Below are 24,666 nucleotides of genomic sequence, written 5' to 3'. Positions count from 1 at the left end.
ATAATAACAATTTTCTCCTCCAGGGTCTATCACAGAGAAATAAACTCCTTTATTCCCAGATGAAGAAGAAAAGATTTTATAATTAAAAGTAATCATTGAATGAACTTTTGTTATTGCTAATTATGAATAATGAAATGTTTCATTGATTTGTGTTTAATGACATGATTAGTATGTTTACTTGACGAGATTTGCACTCACAAGTAAAGTAAAGTAAATGCATGACACATAAATTTCCTTTTGCCTAGATTCAGAGTCTCTCCATCACAGGGTGTGTTCTGAGATGCTTGGTAATATCCTCTACTTGTCAACCTGTGGTCGGCTATTCAATGATAACATCAATATGTAAAACCAGTCCACTCTGGTTCCTCTCCAGTTCGAGAGCAAGCTTTAGACCGGCCATCTTTAGCAGACCTCTTTAACCAGAAGGATTTTGACACGTTGTCAAAACCTTAAACCTTTGTTGAACCTGCGAAGCTGAGAACAAGATAGTTTTCCTGCAGAACAAAGCTGACTCAAAACTCCTTCAGAGTTATTTTTAAGACACTTGGTTTCATTCATCTATCGTTGTGACCCGGAGACATCTGAGGACTGATTTGGTCGCATCGAGGTTTCTCTACGAGCCAGGTGCAGTGGGGTCGTCGCCTCCTGGACATCCCGGATCCAAACGGGTGAGGTAGAGCACAGCGAGATAGCGTCTGCATGTAGTTTTGATAATAGCAACTTGTAGCTTAACGCTAACCAAATTCTTTTATATTCAGAACTCAGCTCGGACAACGGAGATTCCGAATACATTCTATTCACACATAGGTTCCAGACTATCCTTTAGTTCGCATCCACTCACAGTAAATAATAGTTTAAACAATTTGTCAAGTCTTAAAGTGTTTGTAAATAAATTCTTGCTTTGTTTATAAACCTGACTGTTTCTTGAATCAAAGCGAAGTGTGTATGATCCCTTAATAATTAAAATGATCCTAGGATCTTCTAATTAATCATCGTAAGACCAAGCAGGGGATAATCTATATTTATATAGAGTCATAGCTATTGGTCCCAAGTAGTGGTAATAATATAAATAGCTTTTCAAGCAATTTACTTAACCCAATTTACCCTCTATTATCACTACACTAGTTATTTCACAGACACGATTATTGATCCGAGACTGGATTAGCGGCTCAAAGCACACATCAGTTAGTCGTTCCTTTCCGCTCCGTGTTACATGTGCTTGTTGAGCCAACTGAGCATGTCTGTTCTGGCCTCCAGGATTTGCGGCTTGTCGGCAGGGTCGATGTCCTCCCTCTTCCGATGGACGAAGCCGTGAGTCTGTCCTGGAAATATTTTAAGCTGGAAGGCCACGGTGCATTTCTCCTTCAGATTTGCTTCCAGGGCACTAACCTAATTCACACATAGAAATATGAAGGTTATTACGTTTTCTTTAGGTACCAAACTTCGGCACGGTTTACAGACGTGTACTAACCTGATCTAGAGGGATTACTTGATCGTTTTCAGCAAAGATGAAAAGTGTTGGGCTCTTCAGCTCATACTTGTCCTCCCGTTCTCGTACCATTCCTGCACACAGAGAAATAAAACTAATAAACCACTCTAATAACTAATACTTATTATTGTTGTTGACTGGGATGAAATACCATAAACAGACACTCCGGCCTTGATTTCTGGATACAACAGAGCCAAGTAATGTGTGGCAACTCCTCCCCAGCAAAAACCCACTGTCCCAATGCGTTTGGACCCACACTGCTCCTTCAGGAACTTCAGCACTGCGTCAACCTCTCTGGGATGGACGTCAGATGTTTAAGCCAAAGGCAAACTTGCGTCAACACAAGAAACATCGTGTGAATTTGATTACTTGTTTATATTTGTTGGTTTTTTGTCTTCCAGCCACTCCTGGAACTCGGCCCAGTCTTTAGTTGGGCTCCATGCTTCCTTCCCAACAAAGAAGTCTGGGCAGACAGCTCTGCTCAGAGCACACGCAACAGCAGAACATTAATATAAATGGTAAAATCCACTTTATTGTTGTGTTTTTACAAGGAATTGAGCTCTACATACATGTATCCATTGGCAGCCAGCATGTCAGCCATGTATCTAGTGTTGGGAAGCTCCCAACCAAAGATGTCATGGATGACGATAACGGCCTTATCTGATGGAGCAGAGGGTTTTACCACGTATGCCTTGATGTGATCTATTTGGACCTCCTGGCCGAGCCCCCCATAGTCGGATCGATCACCAATATCGCACGGGCAAGGGTTGGCCTCGTTTGCCATCTAATAAGGAAAAATGGAAAAACTTCCTGAATCACATGATGCTATTGCCTAATCCCATAAATTATGAATGGGAACATCATTTCAATTAGGGATGGAAGAAAATCTCGATATGGCAATATATTGTGATATATCGTATCGTCTCCCCTGTATCGTGATACATGTCATATCGCAGAATTTCACCAACATCCCTAATGTCAATTGTTGCTACTGTGAAGATTTTGTCACCAAACCTTCTGTCAGGAATCTTGGCGTGACCTTTGACCCAGCTCTCACCCTGGATTCTCATGTCAGTTCACTTGTTCGCTCTTCCTTCTTCCATCTCGGAACGTTGCTAAGCTGAGTCCCATTCTGTCCCACTCTGAACTTGAGACAGTTATCCACACCTTCATCTCCTCACGCTTAGACTACTGTAACTCTCTTTTCACGTGTCTGAGCAGAACCTCCCTGAACCGTCTACAGGTGGTTCAGAATGCCTGTGTTCGGCTTCTGACCAAGTCCTCCAAACACACCCACATCACCCCGCTTCTCCTCCAGCTTCACTGGCTGCCAGTCAACTTCAGGGTTCATTTCAAGATCCTGGTTCTGGTCTATAGGGCCTTACATGGACAAGCACCATCTTACATTGGTGATCTTCTTAGTCCCTACACCCCCAACAGGTCCCTGAGGTCCAGTGATCAAAGCCTACTGGTTGTGCAGCGCACCAGGCTAAAGACCAAAGGTGACAGATCATTTGCTGCTGTGGCCCCCAGACTCTGGAACTCTCTCCCCCTGAGCCTGAGATCAGTGGACTCAGTGGTCTCCTTTAAAAAGCAGCTGAAAACTCACTTGTTCATGCTGGCTTTGGTGTAACCTTCTTCACCACTCTCTCTTTATTCTGCTCTCCCCACCTATTCCACCTTCCTCAGGATCCACTGATTTCCCTCTTTCCTATTCACTCTGTCTTTCTTTAAAAAATTTTAATCACAATTGTCTATTTTTGCTCATTTTAAATATAGTTTTAAACATTTTCTAAATGCTTTTTTATATTTTTACATTTTTTGTTTTTGTGAAGCGCCTCGTGATTTTTATCTTGAGAGGCGCTATAGAAAATATACTTTCTTCTTCTTCTTCATTTATCTGTGGCATCTTAACTCAATCATACACTTGGATAAATGTGTCCTTTATGTTTCTAAATAGCTACTTTTTGGTTTATTTTAAGAATGATAACTCAACCAGTTTATCTGCTGTATTGGGGGGAAGTTAATGACGTCTTGTGCAACTGAATGACAAAGCATTTTGCAAAAGTAACACTGACCCTTTTTTTATAGCATCAGTTCATAGACATTCCTAATGGGGTCCAATAGGTGTTTTTAAAGGTGCAGTATGTAAGAATATAGTGAATGTTTTAACAGTGAGAAAATCCCTAAAAGAGTCTAATGTTTCAGTCATTTTGGAAGGAAGTTTTTACTGAAACATATTTCATATCCCGCTGGCTACAGGGATTTCAGTTTTTCTCCTTTCAAAACAAAAGGAAGGAGGGACATAACTACTGTTTATCACCAGTGAGTGTGGGGTTGCCATGTCTCCTGCGAGCTAATGCTGCAGGGCCGACAATTGTAATTTGACGCCAAAAAGCTCCAGCGTTGTTTAACGTGGTTGAAGTAACCAAAATTGTTCACAGGATGTCATTTTTACTTCGTTTCTATATAATGCACCCGTAACATGTTTTGAGGAGTGAGCACCACCTGACCCCGGCCACGTCGACCCCAAGGGATAAACCATTAACCACCCCTGTCCTGGAGGGGTCACTGGAATGGACAGCAAGAGAGTTAAATCAGTTGATGTATTTTTTTCTCAACAAGGAAGACAATTTAATGTTTATTTTCTATTGAGTTTTTCATCCACTTAAAGGGATGCAATTAGAGAGTTGTGCCCCAGTAGACTTGTATGATTGGAAACGCCCCTGATCGTCATCACAAACATATAGGGGTAATGCACATTTAAACCAGTAAAAAGTGGTAAAAGCATGACACATTTGCTGCTATTTGTTTTCCCTTTTCCCTCTAAAACGTTGCCCTAGGCTGAAGAACAGGATATATCTGTGGGGAAAGTCCCATTTAATCAGTGGGGTGAAGTGAGTGAGTTACATAATAGAATGACTCAGCATTTTTGCAAAAGTAGCTCCAAAACTTTGGCAGAACATGTTTCTGCAACAAAAATCTAAAAAAACAAACAAACAATCCAAACAGTAGAGAATAATAGCCTTTATGCTTCAGAATGCAGATAAGATTAAAGCATACATCACATACAGACCGTGTGTTTCTTCACTGGGACTCTGCGAAAGTCAGGAGGAAGGCTGGAACACTCTGGAGCAGACCAGCAGAACAAATGGAAAGACAAACTAAATAGTGGATCACGTGACTGACGACAAGCTCTGTAACGTTTCAGCGGAGACTTTCAAAATAAAAGCATCTTCGCAAAATCAAATTAAACTTTATCAAATGTTTATCTGCAAAAAAATAAAAATAAAAAAACTGAAACTGCTTAATTATTCCATCCAAAAATCATTCATCTTAGAATAAAATCTTAAAAAAAAAACGCTCAATAGAATGGAATAGACTTTATTTATTAATCTTACACTAGGGAAATTCACTTGCTGCAGCAGCACACACACTTGAAGAAAAGGAAGAAGAGAATAACAAGATTACAGTTAAATACACAACAGCAGTAAGCTATTATTAACCTAGCCTAGCAAGCCAGACTAAATAAATATAAGAATTTAGTCTAGTTCACTAGGCTAGCCTCAACCACCAAAAACAACAACAAAAAAGGGAGACTTGCATTTCACAAACTATGCAGCATAAGGGACACATACATATTAATGTACATCCAGTATTGGACACATACAGAGTATTGCATTGATGTTATTGTGTAACAGGATAATGCCAGTGTTGGTTAATCATAGACCAATTTCAAAACTCCCCTTTCTCTTTCAGCTTTTGGAGAAGGTTGTTTATTTACAACTGGTGTACTTCTTGAATTCCCACAACATTTTGGAGACATTCCAGTCTGGTTTTACAACAGGACATGGCACAGAGACAGCTCTTTTTAATGGTTCTTAATCATATCTTTTTAGCTGGTGATAACAGTGATGCTGTTGTCCTTTTGTTAGTGGATTGGACTGCTGCATTTGATACGGTGGACCATGACATCATCCTGCATCGTTTACAGATTTGGGTGGGAGTTACAGGCTCTCCAATGGCTGAGATCCTATCTTGAAGACAGGAGTTCTTTGTGTGGATGGGTGAAGCTTCTTCAGCTTAGGAAAGATTCAGATGGAGGGGTCCCTCAGGGCTTAGTGTTTGATCACCTTCTGTTTACACTCTACCTCTTGCCCCTAGGAGTCCTCCAGCAGCAACATGGTGTTAACTTCCATTTCTATGCAGATGACTGTCAGATTTACTTGCTCCTCTCTCGGGTGCAGGAGGCTCTGTGTCTGCATCGATGGACTGTTTAAGGGAAGTTAAGGCGTGGATGGCATCTAACTTCCTCTTTTTAAATGAGTCAAAATCTGAGGTCATAGCACTCAGCCCCAGTGAAAGAGCTGGAGCAGGAGTTGATGGATCTTGCTTCCTTGGCATGGTATGAAACAAATGTGGTCACTAATTTAGGGGTGAAAATCGATGCAGCCCTTAAATTTGATGCGCAAATAAACATGGTTGTTCAGTTATGCTTAATTTGAGATGCCTCTCTAAGATAAAGCCTCTCTAGTCCATATGGAAACAGTGGTACGCGCTTTTATCATGTCCTGCCTTGACTGTAATGCATTGTATGTTGGACTGAGTCAGACTGCAACTGCTCAGCTCCAACTTGTTCAAAACTCTGTTGCAAGATTTCTTACTGAGATTAGAGGGAGGAAATCACATTTCTCCAGTGGTAGATTCCCTGCACTGGCTCCCGGTGTACTATCGGGCAAGATTCAAGATCCTCTATGTATTCAGGGCACTGCTCCACCATATCTAGCTGCACTGTTGCACATGTCCTCTCTAGGGCCCTTCGCTCGAAAAAAAACTATGTTTTTTTTCTTGTTAGCATTCCCCCAACATCACTTTCATATTTTGCCAGTCTATTATAATTATTGTTTGTATCAGTGTTTTTCTATTTATTGCTTTTATGCTATTTTTATCTCTTTTTTACTAATGTGATGTCTTTCTTTGTTTTTATGTACTGTGCAGTACCTTGGGTCTCCATTAAGCTGGTAAAAGGGACTATGATTGATTGATTGATCGTTGCTGAACTATGACACTTTAATGTTCATCAGAAACAACTTCCGCTCTGCAGAAAGCAGTATGTAGAGTTTATTTATAGAGCACTTATCACAAAAGAAAATCACAAAGTGCTTCACACAGATCAAGAAAACAAATCATAAAGTCATAAAATCACAAGGTGGGGAGTGGATGGTGCTGAAAAACTTGTCCTGATATTTCTGATTTTATGAGTTCTCAAAGAATGCAAGAAAGTTGTCAGACCTTGAGAATACAGGCATGTGAGGTGAAACAATCTGGTTTATTGTGTCAAACAAAACTTTAGTTATTTTTGTTTGATGAAAGCAGCCGAGCCTGGAGTTTTTCACCATCTCATTCAAATATGTTATAAACTACTCAAAATGCAACCTAAAATGAACCTAATTGATTTCCAACACCTTTCAGCTTGGCAGAATGTCCTCCAAAAGCTGTAAATATTTTCAAACAACTGTTTTCACTTTACAAATGTACAATAATAAAAGTAAAATTTCTTTGGCCAGTAACTCCACCCACTGCACTAGGTACAAAAGGCACCGCTGGGATTCGAACCCAGGATCTCCTGTTTACTAGACAGGCGCTTTAACCAACTAAGCCACGGCGCCGCTGAAACACCGCCCCGAATAATACAAGAAATCAATGAATCAGATATAAAATGTGTTTATGATGAAAATATTTTATACATGACATCACACTGTAACGGTTCTCAAACAGACGATTAAACAAACATAGTACAGTACATAGCACAATACTAGTACAGGAAATTTTATCACAAAAAACAAATGATTGCCGGTTGTCTGTTGCATTAAAGTTACTCTGCCCTCCGTAGTTTTAAACCTTTGGTTGAAAGAATTATTATCTCGAAATATCTGACGAAAATATACTTAACACGAAGTCTGGAAAATATTTGATAGTAAATTTCATTCGCCTTTCTGAAATCACGTGATTGTTCCAGTGGAAGTTTTCCTGCCGTAAAGTCGATCCGCTGTGGTAAAGCCAAACCGTCATAAGAGCTGACAGTAACATTTGCGCATGCGTCACTTGGTTAGCTTCTTTCCATTTATCGCTATGGTTTAAGCTCTCCTTTTAGCAGCACAATCCTTTGAAGTAATCAAATACATTTAAAATACATCATCAAGCAGAAGTCATTTGAATATTGGCGAAGAAGAGCTGCGTGTGAAAGTACACAACGAAGTTGGCGTGTTTAATCTGTCGGGAGACCGTTTTATAATGCATAAGGATACACCGTCGTGTCGCTAGCTTAGCATAGCTAGCCAGACGATTTAACCTGTGTCGCGGATGGGTTCACCGCACAAGTTTCTCTTGAAAAACAAACTAGCGGGTCTTTAGCCAGCACCATGGACACAGCCGAGGAAGGTAAGCCTTTTGTTGTCTTTAGCGTCGGTGATATATACATATATATATGTCGCTAAGACCTAAACGTCAGCAACGCCAGCCATCGTAGTGAGATAACAGGAAAACACGAATCGACGTTGAAACGTTTGGTCTTCTTTGTACACATTTAAACCAAACAGCAGTGAAGCTGAGTGCGTGGAAACGACCAGAAGTTACGGGTGAAGTCGTCACTGATCTGTTATTTTTCCTGTTGTTTTATGTTGTAAAGTAACCACACACCCTGTCTCTGTATCAAAGTGCACCTCCAGGCCCTTCACACGCGTTTTTCCACACGATCTGAGCTAATAATTCAAATGATTTACATTTAGAAATAAGACTTTAGTTATGGCACCATGACTGTTTTAGTAACGGGTTGGTAACGGGTTTTTATTAGTAAAAAGGTAACTCAAACCCATTGGAATTATCTAAATACTAGATTTGTTGGACGTTCATTAGTGTAAAAAATATCACAGGGTGACAAATTGAATGATTTTTATCAGAAGATCTAGATGTTGAATGACTCCTATTTTAAAGGTTAATTTCTATGGTCTGTTTTGATCAGTCACGTGTTGCTTGTTTGTTTGTGTGATCAGCTGATATTTGCCGCGTGTGTCGCTCTGAGGGCACCCCAGACAAACCCCTGTACCACCCGTGTGTCTGCACTGGCAGTATCAAGTTTATCCACCAGGAGTGGTGAGTTTCTGCTCCCTTACTGGTTAAAGTGTTTCAGTTTCTAGCACTGTTGTAAAACACAACTCTTTCTCTCACGTGTAAATATTTGATGTGCGTAAGAAGACTGACCTTTAGATGAGTAACAAGCTGCAGTCTGTAGAGTAGAGATGTTTGAATCCTGTTCTTTCTCTGAGATCATAAACCCTTATTTTACGTGAGTGGGACATCTTTTCTCTTGACGATTATGTTCCAACAGGAATATGGAAAACAGAAATATCTGACACATCCTGTTTTTAAAACACTTCTTTCTTTAAATATGTCCTCACAGTTTGGTCCAGTGGCTGAAGCACAGCAGGAAGGAGTACTGTGAATTATGCAAGCACCGATTTGCTTTCACACCAAGTAAGTCCATCACCTAAAATGTTATTCAGCCTCATTTTTCCCAGTTTGTCAGTAAGTAAGGATCCAAATCTACCTTGTGTGTGTCCGCTTCAGTTTACTCCCCAGATATGCCCTCACGTCTGCCCATTCAGGACATCTGTGCTGGCCTGCTGACCAGTGTGGGCACAGCGATCCGCTACTGGTTTCACTACACGCTGGTTGCCTTCGCATGGCTCGGGGTGGTTCCCCTCACTGCATGTGAGTATAAGAAAAGATGCATGCTCCATAAGAGGGGACAAGGTGGAAAATGACTGGAACCACTGGTGGAGCTAAAGCCAGGATCACATTGAACCTTGAAACAGCTAAAGCTCAGTAAACGGGAGAGGAAATTAAAATAATCACAGATGTAACAGGTTTTGGTCCAACTGTGTGTGGTTTGTCACCACGTGACAAAAAACGATGCGCAAACCAATTTCACTCAAGGACATTCCCAGATTAGATGGGAACTCTCGCAAAACCTCTTGATCAAATAGGACTTTGCAGTAAACTGACATGACCTTGCTTTCTGATTGGCTTACCTGCCACATTTAAAAGGTAACACACCTTGGAAAAGGAGACCTAGAAAATTCAACATGTTGAATGTTCTCGTTTTATGATCAGAGCAGTCATGACATCCTTCCAAGCAGCCTAGAGCACTGTGATCAGACCACACACAGCAGGATTATCTGATAAGATTATTTTAAGAGACACTATGGTAGTCGCGATCTTTCTTAAGATTGTCGGGAGGGGAGGATTAGGTCAACAATTTGCACGATTACCTTGCCGTGTGAACCGGTCTAAGAGGCTTCTCTACTCTTGTTAGTCAACGCTTCGATCTCGTGTTGCTTGAATTTTAAACATGTTCAGAAATTTGTGCGACATATTTAATTTTCAAAATGGTCTAACCTAGGGCTGCACGATATTAGTAAAACCTGCGATATTCGATAACAGTGCTTAATATTGCGATATCGATATTACTCGTGATAAATGAACAAATACTAAAGTATGCAGTGTTGATGTTGTCTGGCGTGTGACGTCTGCTCTGGGTTCAAAGCAAACAAAAACTAATGCATGAATTCCATTACAACATAACATTTTTATTGAAAAAATATGCAGCTGCACCTGCTTCTGTATTAGCAGCAAAACAACAAACTGCATGCATGCAGTTTCTCAGTGACTTTAAAACATCACCACCACCACCATAAAACTTTTTCTTTTGCTCCAAATACAGAAAAACATCCCTTACCAGGGTTTTTGAATGAATAAAAAAAATCTGAAAGTAAGTTTAAATGTTAAATAATAGTTAACATCAAAGAGCAAATTCTCTCATTGCTACTGAACATTTTCTCCACTTATGTGGTTATGATATAAGGCTGTTGCTGCAATTGGGAAGTGATCTGTGCTGGGCCAAACTAGGAGAATATTAAGATTTTTTGAAGGAAAGAGAAAAACAATTGTCTACCTTTCAGAAGAGGAACTGGCAAAAAAACTACATGGAAAATATGTGAAAACGTTTGTTTTTAACCCCAAATTGAACAAGTTTACCTAGATCTTAAAAAGCAGCTCAGATGATGAAACTGCAACTATGATTCTGATAACAAGCTAAAAAATTGAACTAAGATAACCGGCTAGCAGAGCTTCTGACTGACAGTTTATGAGCAGCAGCAAATCAACTATCCTGACAAACAAGGTTATAAAAGCTCATAAATGAAAAATCAGTTTGATGTGTGGGGGAACTTTTCCAGGCCCTCTTTAGCAGGGTGGGACTGGGAGGAGAGTGCTGTAGCCTTTTAGCTGGAAGCTAACCGAAGCCTGGGGCTAACACTAGCGACATGAAGGTGGGTTGGTTCACCGGCACGTGTCGGAGTCAGCCCGATAAAAATGATTAACGACACCGAGCGGACTCACGTTCACGTTTGAAAGCAGCGCTGATTCCAGAAACCTCAGCACAAAGTGCGTCCGTTGCTCTGAGCCAGCATGACGAACAAGGGAACGGCGCCGCAAACTCTGTTCGGGTGTTGCTTTCCAAAAGGGTTTATGTAGGGGGCGGGCGTATTACGTGAATGGGACCATCTGATTGGCCGCATATCAGAAGGACTACATTTGATTGGTCAAATAATGCTTCGGCGTAAAAAAACAGAGCTGGTTTACAAAAAGCTGATGTATGACACGGATGGAAATGTTTGAACCAAACATTTATCGCTGTTTTTGACGTGCTTTGCGATGGGCCTATCGCACGTCCTGTTATCGCGATGACGATAATTTTTCGATTTATTGTGCAGCCCTAGTCTAACCCTTCTCAGTTTAGTTTGGAGTAGGAATGTAGGAAAATCGATACACTGAAATGTCGCAATATTATGTGTAAAATTACAAGCAGTGTATCGATTATTTATTGGGAATTTACATACAAACATTTACTGTATTTCTGTTGTGTGGTGCAGTTCATACCGACTGCTAGGTGGCAGCCGTTCTTAGCGCCCTCGTTCTGGTGCAACGACACGATCTCCTGACAACACCGGATGTGTCTTGGTGGCGTTTGGCCTGAGTTTTCCAATTAAGTTCAGTGATGCTAACTGCTTTTAGCATCACATCATATCGTATCGGTTCCCGGTGTTGTGATAATTGTTGTTTCCAGTTTCTTGCTAATCCCTCTTGTCTTTTTAGTTTAATATTAGTACTCTCGTGTTTGGCAGGAGTTGTGTGGCGTTAACAACCATTTGTTTATTTGTGTGGTCTCTCTGTTGCAGGTCGCATCTACAAGTGTCTCTTTACAGGCTCTGTGAGCTCTCTCCTGACGCTGCCGTTGGACATGCTCTCTACGTAAGTAAAAGCCGCCTCCTCCAGCTGGACGGTTCCTGTTTCAGTGCCGACGTTTGTTTACACGTTTGCATTGGGTTCCTGCAGAGACAACCTCCTAGCAGACTGTCTACAGGGTTGCTTTGTTGTCACCTGCACCTTGTGTGCGTTCATCAGCCTGGTGTGGCTCAGAGAACAGATCGTGCACGGGGGCGCCCCTCAGTGGCTGGAACAGCAGCAGCAGCCGCCGCCAAACGTGGCTGGACAAGCTAATGAGGTACAGATGTTTCGTATTGTTCTCACCGACGAGAACATTTCTACACATCCTTAAATGTTCCATTAACATCTCCTCTCAACTCTAGGCCCAAGCTGCAGGTCAGGGAGCCGCTGATGAGCCCCCCGTAGCCCAGCCGGCCCCCGCCAATCCGCCAGCTCAGAACGACGCTGAACCTGAACCCCCTGATGCCCCCCCAGACCAGGCTGATGATCCTGAATTGGAGGAGGAGGGACCTGCCGCTGAAGATGCAGATCCCAACAACGGAGCACAAGGTTAGCAAAGGATTAGTCTTCGTTTAACCGATTCGTGGGTTAATGATGTCGTAAACAGCTGACTGATGTGGTGTGTCGCTGCAGATGACATGAACTGGAATGCCTTGGAGTGGGACAGAGCAGCAGAGGAGCTCACCTGGGAGAGGGTAACTGATGTTACTGTGGATCTGTCAGCCTAACGATCAGATGTGATACATGTGTGCATGAATTGTGTCCTCCTTCCTTCTCAGATGCTCGGCCTGGACGGGTCTCTGGTGTTTTTGGTATGTCTTACTAAGTGCTCTACTTATCCTGAGACATAAAATCGCTTTAGAAATGCTTAAGTGGAGTAAAAATGGCGGTCTTTGTTTTGCAGGAGCATGTGTTTTGGGTCGTGTCCCTGAACACGCTCTTCATACTGGTGTTTGGTGAGTAGACTGGCACTAGTTAGAGCTTAACGCGCTGTCCTTTTTAGTAATCATGGAATGAAATGAAAACATGTTTTTTTTTCATCCTGGCAGCCTTTTGTCCCTACCACATCGGGCACTTCTCAGTTGTTGGTCTCGGCTTTCAGGAATACGTAAGACGACATCAACTCACTCCATCATGCACCATCCCTGGTTTATTCACATTAAGCAGAATGATTACAACTCTGTTATTCAGGTTCAAGCATCTCACTTTGAAGGTCTGATCACAACAATTGTTGGCTACGTGCTGCTGGCCATGACTCTCATCCTGTGCCACGTATCCTTAAGCACCACTCGGCTTTAAAGTGTGAAACTGTCAGCAGTGACACGCTTCGCTCTAACCGTATCGATCCTTAACTGCTGCCTTCAGGGCCTCGCCGCTCTGGTCAGGTTCCAGCGCTCCAGACGTCTCCTCGGAGTCTGCTACATCGTTGTCAAGGTAACGCATATAAATGCGTCTGTGCCCGACTGTTGCTCGTATCGACTGCGACCTTGATGGAAGGACAGAGATGTGTTTTTTGCTGCCTAAATATAAAACTGGTTTTATACATAGAGAAGGAATAAAAGATGTTTGTTTCCATATGAATGTCTGTGGAGGTTCTCAGTCATCCAGGTCATTGTAGTCTAATGAGCTTTGAAAGAAAAGCGTCTGGTGAAACGTCTTCAAGCAACTCAAAGAAGTCCAGACGCTTTTCTTTCAAAGCTCATTAGTTTCCATATGAATAAAATTCTTACCTGGATTCAGATGGAGGCATTTAACATCTGGTTGTCTGTGTGTATATAAGGCTCAATCCCATGACTCACGCTGCGCCCTACGGTCTTCTGTGAAGTGCACTTGGTGGAAGTGCAGTAAGGCTTCGAGTGTGTGGTACACAAGTGTGCAAATAATTCCTGAATTGGGACCAGCAGCATGGCGTCATCAACTGCCAGGATGCTGGTCGCTCTTTTTCACAAAAAAAAACAAAACTTTATTAACAACTTTCAAACAAACAATTATTTGAAATAATCAATCAAAGCTTTATTTATAAAGCGCCTTCCGCAACCCTGTCAGGAAGCCCAAGGCGCTGGACATGGTACAGTACAAAGTCAAATAAAGTGAATAAATCAGAAAATAAAAGCAATTCAAATTACAGATTACACATTACAAAAAAGTGAAACATTCTAGTAGAATACAAATGTGTAAAACAAGGGAAAAATTGAACCAATGAAGACTGTGAGATAAAATCAACATAAATGACGGCCTAAATCAAATACGTTCAGGGAACGCCAAGCGGAGGAGGTGTGTTTTTAGGCGGCTCTTGAAGACTGGCAAAGATGGGGACAGCCTAACTGAGGGTGTCAACTGGTTCCAAAGTGACGGTGCTAGTACCGAGAAAGCCCGGTCCCCACGAGTATGACACCTAGAATGAGGAACAACGAGCAGGCCTTGGTCAGAGGAGCGCAGAGCGCGTGATGGGGAATGTCTGTCCAGGAGCGTGGCCAGAAATAAATGTACATTCATTGCTGCTTTGTCTAAAACATTCAGAGCATTAACTAATTGTCCTAAAATGAACTACTTTCATTGGAAAATACGTATTTTCAGATAAGGCACTTGCGCCTTTTCTCCCACAGCAGTGGATTGTGGGTAATAGCCTTCACCCAAGTCTGCATCGATGCAGATTTGGGTGAAGTGCAGATCAAGGGTGCAAAAGGGGCGGGATCAACTTCCACACCTGAGACGGGGGACGCCTACGCACTCGTAGCCCTGGCTGGGATCGCGTAATTGAAGGGTGCAAGTGTGCTGGTATTGGAATTTGGCCAATCTATGTTTATCTGTTTATCTCTAAATCTATCTACCTTCTCAGTGACCTAGAGATAGAGCGTCCGCCCTGGGGCCGTGAGGTCGGGGTTCAAAAGCGGTCGAGTCGTACCAAAGACTTTAACAATAGGACCCAATGCCTCCCTGCTTCATACTCAGCTTTAAGGGGTTGGATTGGGGGGGGGGGTTAAACCACCAAATAGTTCCTGAGCGCAGCCACAGCTGCAGCTCACCACTCCCCACAGGGATGGGTCAGATGCGTGTGATGACTAATGGGACTTTAAATATGGATAAATATAAGTACGTTTTTCCTTAAAACCATCTCTCCTCCTCCAGGTGTCCTTGCTAGTTGTCGTGGAGATTGGTGTTTTTCCTTTGATCTGTGGCTGGTGGCTTGACATCTGCTCATTGGTAAGTCTCTTCTTCTGCTTCTGTTACTGAAATAATCATCATTACTGTTGCGTTAAATTAGATCTTTTGCAGTTTTTCCACACGTTTGTTGGAAGATAACCCGTTTCCTGTGGCTCTGTAGCTGCCGGTGCCGTGTAGAGTGGTGGCGTTGTGTAAAGATCTGTTTTGCTAACAGCTTGACAGCCTTAGAGATTCTTTCTTTGATTTATTCTTGTTAAAATCTAGAGGTCAAAGTTCATTCCAGCATCCAGGAATCATTTGATCGTGCTGGAATGAAAGGATCGACTATAAATGGATGCAGCCTGTCGTAAATAAGCGCCAAACGTCATCTTAGACCGGGCTAACGTTCTTTTCTTAATCATGACCGTCTGACAGGAAATGTTTGACGCCTCGCTGAAAGACAGAGAGCTGAGTTTTAAATCGGCTCCTGGTACCACCATGTTCCTGCACTGGCTGGTGGGAATGGTTTATGTCTTCTACTTTGCATCGTTCATTCTTCTCCTAAGAGAGGTAAGAGTTGATGATTACCAGAGAACACGAACCGCTCTGACGCCCCTCGGGCGGGCGTTTCGCTGTAACGCCTCATTTTTCCATCAGGTGCTGCGACCTGGAGTGCTGTGGTTTTTGAGAAACCTGAACGACCCGGATTTTAACCCGGTGCAGGAGATGATCCACCTGCCCATCTACAGACACCTGCGGCGGTTCATCCTGTCCGTGGTGGTCTTCGGCTCCATCGTGCTGCTCATGTTGTGGCTGCCCATCAGGCTGATTAAAGTCATGCTGCCCACGTTCCTGCCCTACAACGTGATGCTCTACAGGTGCACTTACCAACCAGCTGCAGGCTTCTGGAGCACAATGCTTGGGTCTAAAGAGGATGTTTCGTGTCCTTTAACATGGTTTTACCTTCTCTTCAGCGACGCACCTGTTAGTGAGTTGTCTTTGGAGCTGTTGCTGCTCCAGGTTGTGCTTCCTGCTCTCCTGGAACAAGGACACACCCGTCAGTGGCTGAAGGGTCTGGTCAGAGCCTGGACCGTCAGCGCTGGCTACTTATTGTGAGTCAAACCTTTTAGCTCTTTATTTCCCTCATTTTCTCTTTTAATCCCCTTCCTGTTTGTTTTTGTTTGCAGAGACCTTCATTCCTACCTGCTCGGAGAGCAGGAAGACAACGAAGCCAACCAAGCAGCGAACAACAACAACAACCCCCCCAATGCTCATCAAAACAACAACAACCCGGCCCCAGCTGTTGGGGAGGGGCTACATGCAGCGCACCAGGCCATCCTCCAGCAGGGGGGGCCTGTGGGTTTCCAGCCATACCACCGTCCCCTCCGCTTCCCGTTTAGGGTGAGGCAGTTCTTTAAAATGCATCCATGGACTCCTCCAATGTGTTAAAACTGCTTTAAAACTCTGTTTTTCTGTTTGTTTCTGTAAATAAAGACTTTTTTTTTCTAGCAAAATTTAAAGAAAAGTGTTTTTTTTCTTGACAATGCTGCAAAAACACTTAGACTGTGTGTTCTATTTTCTACAGATTGTTCTATTGATCATATTCATGTGCATCACCCTGCTGTTGGCCAGTTTGGTTTGTTTAACTCTTCCAGGTAAGGAAGTAGCTGCAGCTTACAGCTGACTGATACCCAAACTATTTCAACTAAAGAGTAATATCCCTCCAAAATTACAGCGTTGGCGCTGATTTAAGTGTGTGTGTGTGTGTGTGTGTGTTTCAGTGTTCACAGGCCGCTGGCTGATGTCCTTCTGGACGGGAAGCTCTAAAATCCACGAGTTGTACACAGCAGCATGCGGCCTGTACGTCTGCTGGCTCTCTGTGCGCGGCATCACCGTTCTGCTGGCCTGGATGCCACAGGGACGCATCGTAATCATGCGCAAAGTCCAGGAGTGGACACTCATGGTACGAATGAGTGAGCAGTGTTTGTAACTGCAGCTAATGCTGTATTTAGAAACTAGACTGGTGATAAAGGGCATTTATATTAATTTGCTTTTCCTTCCTACTGGTTAAAACAACCCTAGAGCAGCCTGCTGTAGCTAGCGCTAACACAACCTAGCTGATGCTGAATAAACTACAACGTAAATTGATCCAAACTACTGGACCAAAAAATGTAACTAAGAAGTAGCAACAAAGCCAGGTCAGCATCAATCCTCCTTTAGCTCGTAGGCCGCGCTGATGTTCACTCTGGTGTTAGCGCTTTGCTTCACTTTCAAGGACATTACTCTCTCACTTTTACTTCCAGTCACCGCCATGATGCCAACAAAGCAAAATTATGTGTTTTTTTTTGCTTTTTAGCGACGGGCGCCGTGCTAAAACCAACTACTAGCCTTTATATAAGCTACCAGTGCAGTAAACCGGTAAAGCCGTAACGGGGGTAGAGGCCTTCCTCTATAATGTTCCTACCATTACCAGTAAAGTGCAGTTTCTGGCTAGCAGTGGGCTACAGAGTGTTGTTCAGTGTGAAGTTGCTCAAGAACAACTGAAACCAGTTTAAAAGCAAAAGCTCAAACTGGTAAAACCGCTGCTTTAAACCCATTCTGTTCTCCCTGGTGATTGTAGATCCTGAAGACTCTTGTTGTGGCTTTGCTGGTTGCTGGAGTCATTCCCCTGCTACTGGGCCTGCTCTTTGAACTGGTCATCGTGGCTCCACTCAGAGTGCCACTGGACCAGACGCCTCTGTTTTATCCCTGGCAGGTAGGATCGGGTGCACACGTGATGTCACTCGGTCACATTTCCCTTTCTAGATGTTCATTCTTCCGTTTCTTCTGCAGGACTGGGCTCTCGGGGTCCTTCATGCCAAAATAATTGCAGCCATCACTCTCATGGGCCCTCAGTGGTGGCTGAAGGCCGTTATTGAGCAGGTGCATTTAAGATTATTACATTACATAGACTAGTTAGCGCCGCACAAATGAACTGAGTTATTTATTTTTGCCCCTCAGGTTTATGCAAATGGAATTCGTAACATTGATCTCCAGTTTATTATCCGAAGGCTGGCAGCTCCTGTCATCACGGTCCTGCTGTTGTCTCTGTGTGTGCCGTACGTGATCGCTGCCGGAGTGGTGCCCGCCGTGGGTCAGTGTGAATCCAGCGGAGCATTTAGCTGCTGCTGCAGCGTCGTCTCTAGCTAACATCCCAGTGAGACACTGGCTTTAATGACTGTATTACATGATATGGTTGTTGTGTGCAGGAGTTACGGCTGAGATGGAGATTTTAATGCAGAGGAGGATCTACCCATTCCTCCTGATGATCGTGTCACTCGTTGGGATTCTGTCTTTTCAGATCAGACAGTTTAAACGCCTTTATGAACACATCAAGAATGACAAGTACGCATCTGTTCTGCCTCTTTTCCTCCCAGAAATCAAACGCTATTGAATCATCTTAATGTTCCGTCATCTGTTCACGCAGGTATTTGGTTGGTCAGAGGCTCGTCAACTACGAACGTAAATCCGGCCGAGCGAGCTCAGTCCCGCCCTCCGACCCCATCGCAGAGTGAATTCTCACCTCCAGCGTGTGCCACATGTTTGCATCTTCTCTGCTCAATCCTTAGATTTCAGCTCAGTCCTCATAGAGTAATCCTACTAAATCTTCTGTGGATCATAGTAGATTTGATGGATTGTGTTCAGTCTCTTTCACACCCACTGAAGACGGGATGGGAAACTCATACAGTCCTGATGGCGGGACGGCCCAGTTCTATTTCAACCAAACGGTGTAGGCAGATAAAGTAAAGGTTTGATCTTAATCCATCGTCCGTATTGTCGCTCATGCCTTGCTTTAAGTGCTGCCTGATTAATTGTACATGTGTAAATACTCTGAACACAGACTTTGTCTTACGAAATTGGACAGTTGTGAATAACTGACCATTGTACATCTTTAAACCATATGTATAATTTATTAAATCAAAGTGACCGTTTCTCTTTTCTGTTGTATTCTGTTCTGTATGGAAATTGTTAAAATCAGGAAGTAAAAACATTTCAAACATTAAAGTTCTAGATGATTCCCATTGTAATGGAAGAAGTAGGGTCAGTATGTGACTGGTGGAGGGGTGATGGACTCATCCTTTGGTTTTAGAAGTGATGGAAGTATATTCCCAAACAAATCCTTGAAAACTGCAGGAATCTCCTGAAGGTCCCTGGTTGTGGTTTCCACCAAACCTCTAGTTGCTTCTGATGGAAACCTGGAGGTGGATCAGCCTGTGGCCGATGTCAGTAACCCTCCCATCTGGTTTGAGGATCATGCAGAGGAACTTGCAGAAGAAAATGGAACAAGAAGTCTGGTGGTACTGACACATCTCCCTGAAGTCCTCCAGGCACCAGGGTTCTAGGGTGAACTTGTAGACCTCAGTCCATGTCTCCCACTTTGTTGTTATATCACCCAGCCGGCATGCAGAAATAAAGCTCTATAACTTTAGGATATCCAGAAGCAGAGAGAACCTCGGTGACAAGAACACAGCAAAAAGAACTGGAGACACCTGAGTCCAATAAGACCAGCTCAGTCCCAGTTTTAGTGGACATTTCCTAAGAAGTCAAAATTCAAAAACATGTATTTAGGTTAATGCCAGGGATTATATGAGTTTATCCACTATAATCAATATTTTGTAAGACTGTCTCCATCTAGTGGTCACTAGTGAAACATTCAGCCCATCAAAAAAACTTTCAAACATACTCAGGACGTTGTGGATTGGTGGGCAGAATACTTCAAAGACCTCCTCAATCCCACCGATACGTCTTCCAGTGAGAATGCAGAGTCTGGGGACTTTGGGTTGGCCTCTCAACTCTGGTGCTGAGGTCACTGAGGTGGTTAAAAAGCTCCTCTGTGGCAAGGCTCCAGGGGTGGATGAGATCCGCCCGGAGTTCCTTAAGGCTCTGGATGTTGTGGGGCTGTGTTGGCTGAGGCAGCTCTGCCAAAGCTTGGTCATTCGGGAGGGGCTCGAAGTAGACCCGCTGCTCCTCCACATCGAGAGGAGCCAGTTGAGGTGGCTCGGGTATCTGGTCAGGATGCCTCCTGGACGCCTCCCTGGTGAGGTTTTCCGGGCACGTACAACCGGGAGGAGACCTAAAGGTAGACCCAGGACACGGTGGAGTGACTATGTCTCTCACCTGGCCAGGGAACGCCTTGGGATTCCCCCGGAGGAGCTGGCCAAAGTGGTTGGGGAGAGGGAAGTCTGGGCCTCTCGCCTTAGGCTACTGCCCCCGCGACCCGACTCCGGATAAGCGGATGAAAATGGATGGATGGATCTATTTTTTGAAAGTAGATAAATGTTGCAAAAAGAAATGCCCAAAATTTTTAATTTAGTCAAGCAGAAGAGTCCGCGTTTATTTAAAAAGAAAGCCCCCCTGAAGGACACTTTAGGACAGATCAGCAATAAAGAGGGGTCAAAAGGTCTAAAGCAGGGACACAAACTGGACTTTGTTGAGTCATTTAACACATTAGTTTCAAATTAAAAAGGACAAGATTGTAATCCAGTGACCAGTGCCTTGTTTATTTAAATAATGCAGATTGTGAACAGCAGGGGTTCTCATCTGTTGTCCTCTATGATGATGCTCCGTTTGGGGTAGGTATCTAGATCCACGAATATATAACGAAATTCATATTTCCCCGTTTCTGGGTTCTGAAGTAAGAAACCAAAGACAACAAATCAAAAGACAATGGATGCAGTTTTCCTCTCAGCTCTTAGTATTTGATACCAGCTATTATAAAATGGATATTGTGTGAGCAGATCAGAAACCTACACACCTCCTTCGACTCTGAATGAACAGTTCCTTTCAGGCCTGGCTCGGAGCCTTCAATGTAAAACTTCAGTCTCAAGTGCTTCAGTCCATCCTTCAGATACTCCAGATGACTGAGGCGAAAACAAAAACAGATTAAAAAACAGCATAATCCCAAATAAACACAGTTTTATGCCTAGTTTAGTTTGTACCTGAGATGCTGCCTCCTTCCTCTGCGGGTGGTCTCACCGTAGCACTTGATTGGCTCGCCAAATGCCCCGATTACCTGCACTTTCAAATCAAAAACAGCACCGTGCATGTAACTTTATACTGAAAAGAGCCAAAAGAGTAAATCATTTGTCATTCTCACCTCTGGGTGTGACCTGACTTTATCAAAAGCTTTTGCGTAGACTTTATTTGGGCTTTTGGACGAAAACAGCTCCTGGAAAACCACATACAGCAGTCCACCTAAACACAAACGCACACATTTTTATTTATTTTGACAGCAGCGGGTAAGATCAAATTAAATATGCTGCTAATCACACGTTTGTTTCTGCAGTCTGGCTACTCTCACCTGTCACTCCCAGTCCGATGATCACAACTATCAGGTAGGTGAAGTCTTTACCAGCTTCTTTTACTGGAAGACACCCACAATGAGACTTTAGTAAACAACAGCATGCAGTAATTGGCATAAACTAACCCTAACCTACAGCATTTTGTACCGTGCTGCATAGCAACATAGCGTTAGCATTAGCTTACTCTTCTGGGAAGCTGAAGCTTTGGGGCTTGCGCGCTGATACCTGGACACCGCCGCTTTGTTCTCGTCCTCTGGCCTGCTCCTGTTTCTGGCTGAACAGTGGAGCGGTCTCACAGCCACACGGAGACAACTCAGCGCAGACAGAGGACTATCTGTCCCGAGAAGGACCAGTCCTGGTGTTGTGGACAAAGTCCTGCGCGCGTGAGCTAACAGTCGCAACTGACATGTTTGCGCTGCCGCTGTGTGTTGCAGACTTCGGTGTAACAAGGCTTTTAAAGGGTGAAGATACGCCATTATTGTCAATAAACCCACATTGAGGTGAACGGCAGTACAAACTACAGCGGCTGGCCTACTATAGTGTATAATTATGTCACCGTGACGTTTAATTATAGAACATTAATCGGCTAATGTCACACAAACAAAGCTGGTTTAGGTCGCACCAATATGGCGTAGCTTCTTCTTTGTTGTCTTTATTAGGAGTAAACAAATCAGCTTGGACTACCTCCACCTACCGGACAAAAACGAAACAACAAGCTTGCAATACCAGGAACATTTCCCCCCATTTGTTATGGTGGCTCTTGTGTAAATCCTTGTGAGTCGTTTTCTGTGAAGAAAAAAGTAAAACATTTGCTCTTCTGTTTCAGTAAGTAGAAGTTAGATGGAGCAGAGATCTGAAATGTTCAGCTAGCTGCTAATATTTCCTGCTTTAGCTCATTGATTCCATCTGGTTAAACACAGATACATTAGATATATTTATTGAGTTTTAGTAGTTAAGTAGTTTGAATAAGAGAAGATGTTCTGGCTTTCTCATTATCTGGACTAAACTATGCTATGTTTTATTTTGAAAGAACATACAGGAAGTAATAATGAGTATGGTCTTGTTTAGCTTTATTAACATTGACTGTAGTAACAGTTTTTGTCTTCCAGAGGACGGAAATATCCTTAATCTTAAAAGCCATAGACTGAAGGACTGAGTTCGATCTACATGATGCAGGAAACGTTCACATCCTGGTACTTCTGAGAAGAATTTACAGGAAGTGTACTAATTATTGTAACTTTACAAGTGCAGTTCCCCATTCTCCTCTTCCCTTTCCTCATTTAATCAATACATTTGCAGTAGTCTCTAGTAGGAATAAACATCTCGTGTGTCATACTCTGGGGAAAGAAAACACCGGCGCACCATTTTCAGGAACTAGAAGTGAGCCACATCAGAGCTGAGCTTCAAACGGCGGCTTTTCCGGAACTGCGCTGCTCTGGGTGGCTGCATGTTGGAGTAGCTCTGTTGACTATATGTAAGTTTTGTCTTTTCTTGGGCATTTTTTCTTATAGTTTCTCAAGAAAAACTGTATTTTTTGGACACTTTACTTTTCTGTTTCTGGTGCTGTGAAGCTTGGAGGATTTTTACTGCTATTTCTTTTAGCTTTTTTCACTTTTTGAGCATTTGTTATGATGCATAACCATGGCAACAAGCTGGTTTACAATCGATAGCAGCTGATTAACATTGGAAAGGCTGAAATAATACCTCAACTGAAGCCACAAATCCCAAATGAGCTAAAACGCAAGAAGCGTGGGTGCAGAGCGGGAGCAAAACGGAGATGGAGAAAGAGGAAATTCAAACCATCTCTTCCATCGATCATAATGGGCAATGTGAGATCACTGGCCAACAAGATGGAGGAACTCCAAGCCCTTTCAAGGACTCAGCCAGAGTGTCGGCAGTTTCGGAACCACTGGAGGAGATAATGTAAAGAAGGATTCTCCAGAGAATCAAGAAACTTAAGGACAACCCTGAGCATTCTCTTCACAAGACTGTCCGACAACAGAAGAGTGTCTTCAGTCAGAGGCTTCTTCAGTTTCAATTCAATTCAAAAATACTTTATTAATCCCAGAGGGAAATTGATTGCTGTAGTAGCTCAGAATAATAATAATAATAATCAAGTCATCAAAGAGTTATTGTATATTACAATGGCTGTTGGCAGGAAGGATCTCCGGTAGCGGTCAGTGTTGCAGCCAAACTGAAGAAGCCTCTGACTGAAGACACTCTTCTGTTGTCGGACAGTCTTGTGAAGAGAATGCTCAGGGTTGTCCATCATTTTCTTGATTCTCTGGAGAATCCTTCTTTGCATAATCTCCTCCACTGGTTCCACAGTCGTCCCCAGAACAGAACCAGCTTTGTTATTAGGCTGTTGAGCCTTTTCAGGTCCCTGCTTCTGATGCAACTACCCCAACAGACGATGGCTGAAGAGATTACACTCTCAACAACAGACGTGTAGAAGATTTGCAGCATCTTGCTACAGACATTGAAGGACCTAAGCGTCCTCAAGAAGTGCAATCTGCTGTGTCCCTTCTTGTAAACAGCTTCACTGTTCTTTCTCCAGTCCAGTCTGTTGTCCAGGTGAACTCCAAGGTATTTGTATTCCTCAACCACCTCCACTTCTTCTCCCATGATGGAAACAGTGTTTGACTCCACCCTTTGACTCGCTGCAACACTGACCGCTACTGGAGATCCTTCCTGCCAACAGCCATTGTAATATACAATAACTCTTTGATGACTTGATTATTATTATTATTTTGAGCTACTACAGCAATCATTTTCCCTCTGGGATTAATAAAGTATTTTTGAATTGAATTGAATTTTGGAGTCTTATTTCCTGATATTTGGACATCTCGCCTCGGATTGGATAACCATTACACGACATACCACTGACTTGCAACGTGGATGTTTTTTCTCCAGAACTAACTCAAACATGGAGGAGTTCTGCCATGTGGTGGTAAGGCTAACAGTTAGCTTCTACAAGCTGGGACGTTCTCTGCTGATTTCTAGCGTCAGGAAACTACACACAGTCTCTTTAAATGACAATGTGACGTAGATCTGTCAGGCTTTTCAAATCCTAGTTTCACCGTCTATCAGAAGCTAATGCAGGAGATAGGTGTAGGAGACTATTTTCATGTTCAGCCTGCATGAAATAATTTTTCAGTGTTCCACACCTTTAATATTAATATTCACAAGAGGAAAAAAAAGTTTTTTTCCAGCGTCCCTGATATAAGGAGGGTATTCGCTAAATGGCACTTTCCTGCCCATTCATTTGTTTGGCTTGTATAAAAGTTTGAAGATCTACTTTCTCCACCTAACTTTATGTGGAAGAAATGAGTTGTAACAACGTAA

At 43.0% G+C, this 24,666-nt stretch overlaps 3 protein-coding genes and 1 non-coding gene across 6 annotated transcripts; 1 reads left to right on the top strand and 3 right to left on the bottom strand.

Moving 5' to 3' along the window:
* Positions 1-502: 502 nt before the first annotated feature.
* cmbl (carboxymethylenebutenolidase homolog (Pseudomonas)) lies at positions 503-4,671 on the bottom strand. 3 transcript variants are annotated; one of them, XM_015955312.3, is made up of 6 exons: positions 4,566-4,671; positions 2,059-2,273; positions 1,859-1,966; positions 1,641-1,783; positions 1,472-1,563; positions 503-1,389 (listed from the first exon to the last, which is right to left on the bottom strand). In XM_015955312.3, exons 2-6 carry the CDS (start codon positions 2,271-2,273, stop codon positions 1,210-1,212), a joined length of 738 nt encoding a protein of 245 aa, XP_015810798.1. In that variant the 5' UTR covers positions 4,566-4,671; the 3' UTR covers positions 503-1,209. The 3 variants fall into 3 exon arrangements, with proteins under 3 accessions (XP_015810798.1, XP_054607091.1, XP_054607092.1); XM_054751116.2 differs by having other exon boundaries at positions 4,562-4,637; XM_054751117.2 differs by having other exon boundaries at positions 4,553-4,629.
* Positions 4,672-7,084: 2,413 nt separating this feature from the next.
* Positions 7,085-7,158, bottom strand: trnat-agu (transfer RNA threonine (anticodon AGU)). The gene has a single exon. It is a non-coding gene; the product is annotated as a tRNA-Thr (tRNA).
* Positions 7,159-7,338: 180 nt separating this feature from the next.
* On the top strand, positions 7,339-18,951 carry marchf6 (E3 ubiquitin-protein ligase MARCHF6). The gene is made up of 25 exons (XM_015955302.3): positions 7,339-7,930; positions 8,542-8,641; positions 8,949-9,022; positions 9,116-9,259; positions 11,788-11,860; positions 11,945-12,113; positions 12,199-12,385; positions 12,470-12,531; positions 12,616-12,648; positions 12,741-12,792; positions 12,886-12,944; positions 13,028-13,108; positions 13,202-13,270; positions 14,966-15,040; positions 15,416-15,550; positions 15,638-15,858; positions 15,955-16,092; positions 16,168-16,381; positions 16,566-16,635; positions 16,762-16,943; positions 17,601-17,735; positions 17,813-17,902; positions 17,981-18,113; positions 18,229-18,364; positions 18,447-18,951. Exons 1-25 carry the CDS (start codon positions 7,912-7,914, stop codon positions 18,532-18,534), a joined length of 2,739 nt encoding a protein of 912 aa, XP_015810788.3. The 5' UTR covers positions 7,339-7,911; the 3' UTR covers positions 18,535-18,951.
* A 1,542-nt stretch (positions 18,952-20,493) lies between these two features.
* On the bottom strand, positions 20,494-21,986 carry timm21 (translocase of inner mitochondrial membrane 21). The gene is made up of 6 exons (XM_015955313.3): positions 21,506-21,986; positions 21,321-21,383; positions 21,117-21,214; positions 20,959-21,032; positions 20,775-20,880; positions 20,494-20,649 (listed from the first exon to the last, which is right to left on the bottom strand). Exons 1-6 carry the CDS (start codon positions 21,795-21,797, stop codon positions 20,557-20,559), a joined length of 726 nt encoding a protein of 241 aa, XP_015810799.3. The 5' UTR covers positions 21,798-21,986; the 3' UTR covers positions 20,494-20,556.
* Positions 21,987-24,666: the final 2,680 nt, after the last annotated feature.

Source organism: Nothobranchius furzeri, chromosome 7 (assembly GCF_043380555.1).
Source record: "Nothobranchius furzeri strain GRZ-AD chromosome 7, NfurGRZ-RIMD1, whole genome shotgun sequence".
NCBI lineage: Eukaryota > Metazoa > Chordata > Actinopteri > Cyprinodontiformes > Nothobranchiidae > Nothobranchius > Nothobranchius furzeri.
This window is presented reverse-complemented; position numbering and strand designations above follow the sequence as displayed.

Bases quoted from the DNA above. Each gene is read 5' to 3' on its own strand.
- cmbl (XM_015955312.3), bottom strand. From the start codon at position 2,273: ATGGCAAACGAGGCCAACCCTTGCCCGTGCGATATTGGTGATCGATCC. The intron at 1,784-1,858 runs GTAATCAAATTC...CGTCCATCCCAG, and splicing joins AAACCAACAAATATAAACAA to AGAGGTTGACGCAGTGCTGA. The intron at 1,390-1,471 runs GTTAGTACACGT...TGTGTGAATTAG, and splicing joins AAGTAATCCCTCTAGATCAG to GTTAGTGCCCTGGAAGCAAA.
- marchf6 (XM_015955302.3), top strand. The intron at 8,642-8,948 runs GTGAGTTTCTGC...ATGTCCTCACAG, and splicing joins AAGTTTATCCACCAGGAGTG to TTTGGTCCAGTGGCTGAAGC. The intron at 18,114-18,228 runs GTCAGTGTGAAT...TGTTGTGTGCAG, and splicing joins CGGAGTGGTGCCCGCCGTGG to GAGTTACGGCTGAGATGGAG.
- timm21 (XM_015955313.3), bottom strand. From the start codon at position 21,797: ATGGCGTATCTTCACCCTTTAAAAGCCTTGTTACACCGAAGTCTGCAA. The intron at 21,033-21,116 runs GTGAGAATGACA...TTGAAAGTGCAG, and splicing joins AAGTCAGGTCACACCCAGAG to GTAATCGGGGCATTTGGCGA. The intron at 20,881-20,958 runs GTACAAACTAAA...TTTTCGCCTCAG, and splicing joins GGAAGGAGGCAGCATCTCAG to TCATCTGGAGTATCTGAAGG.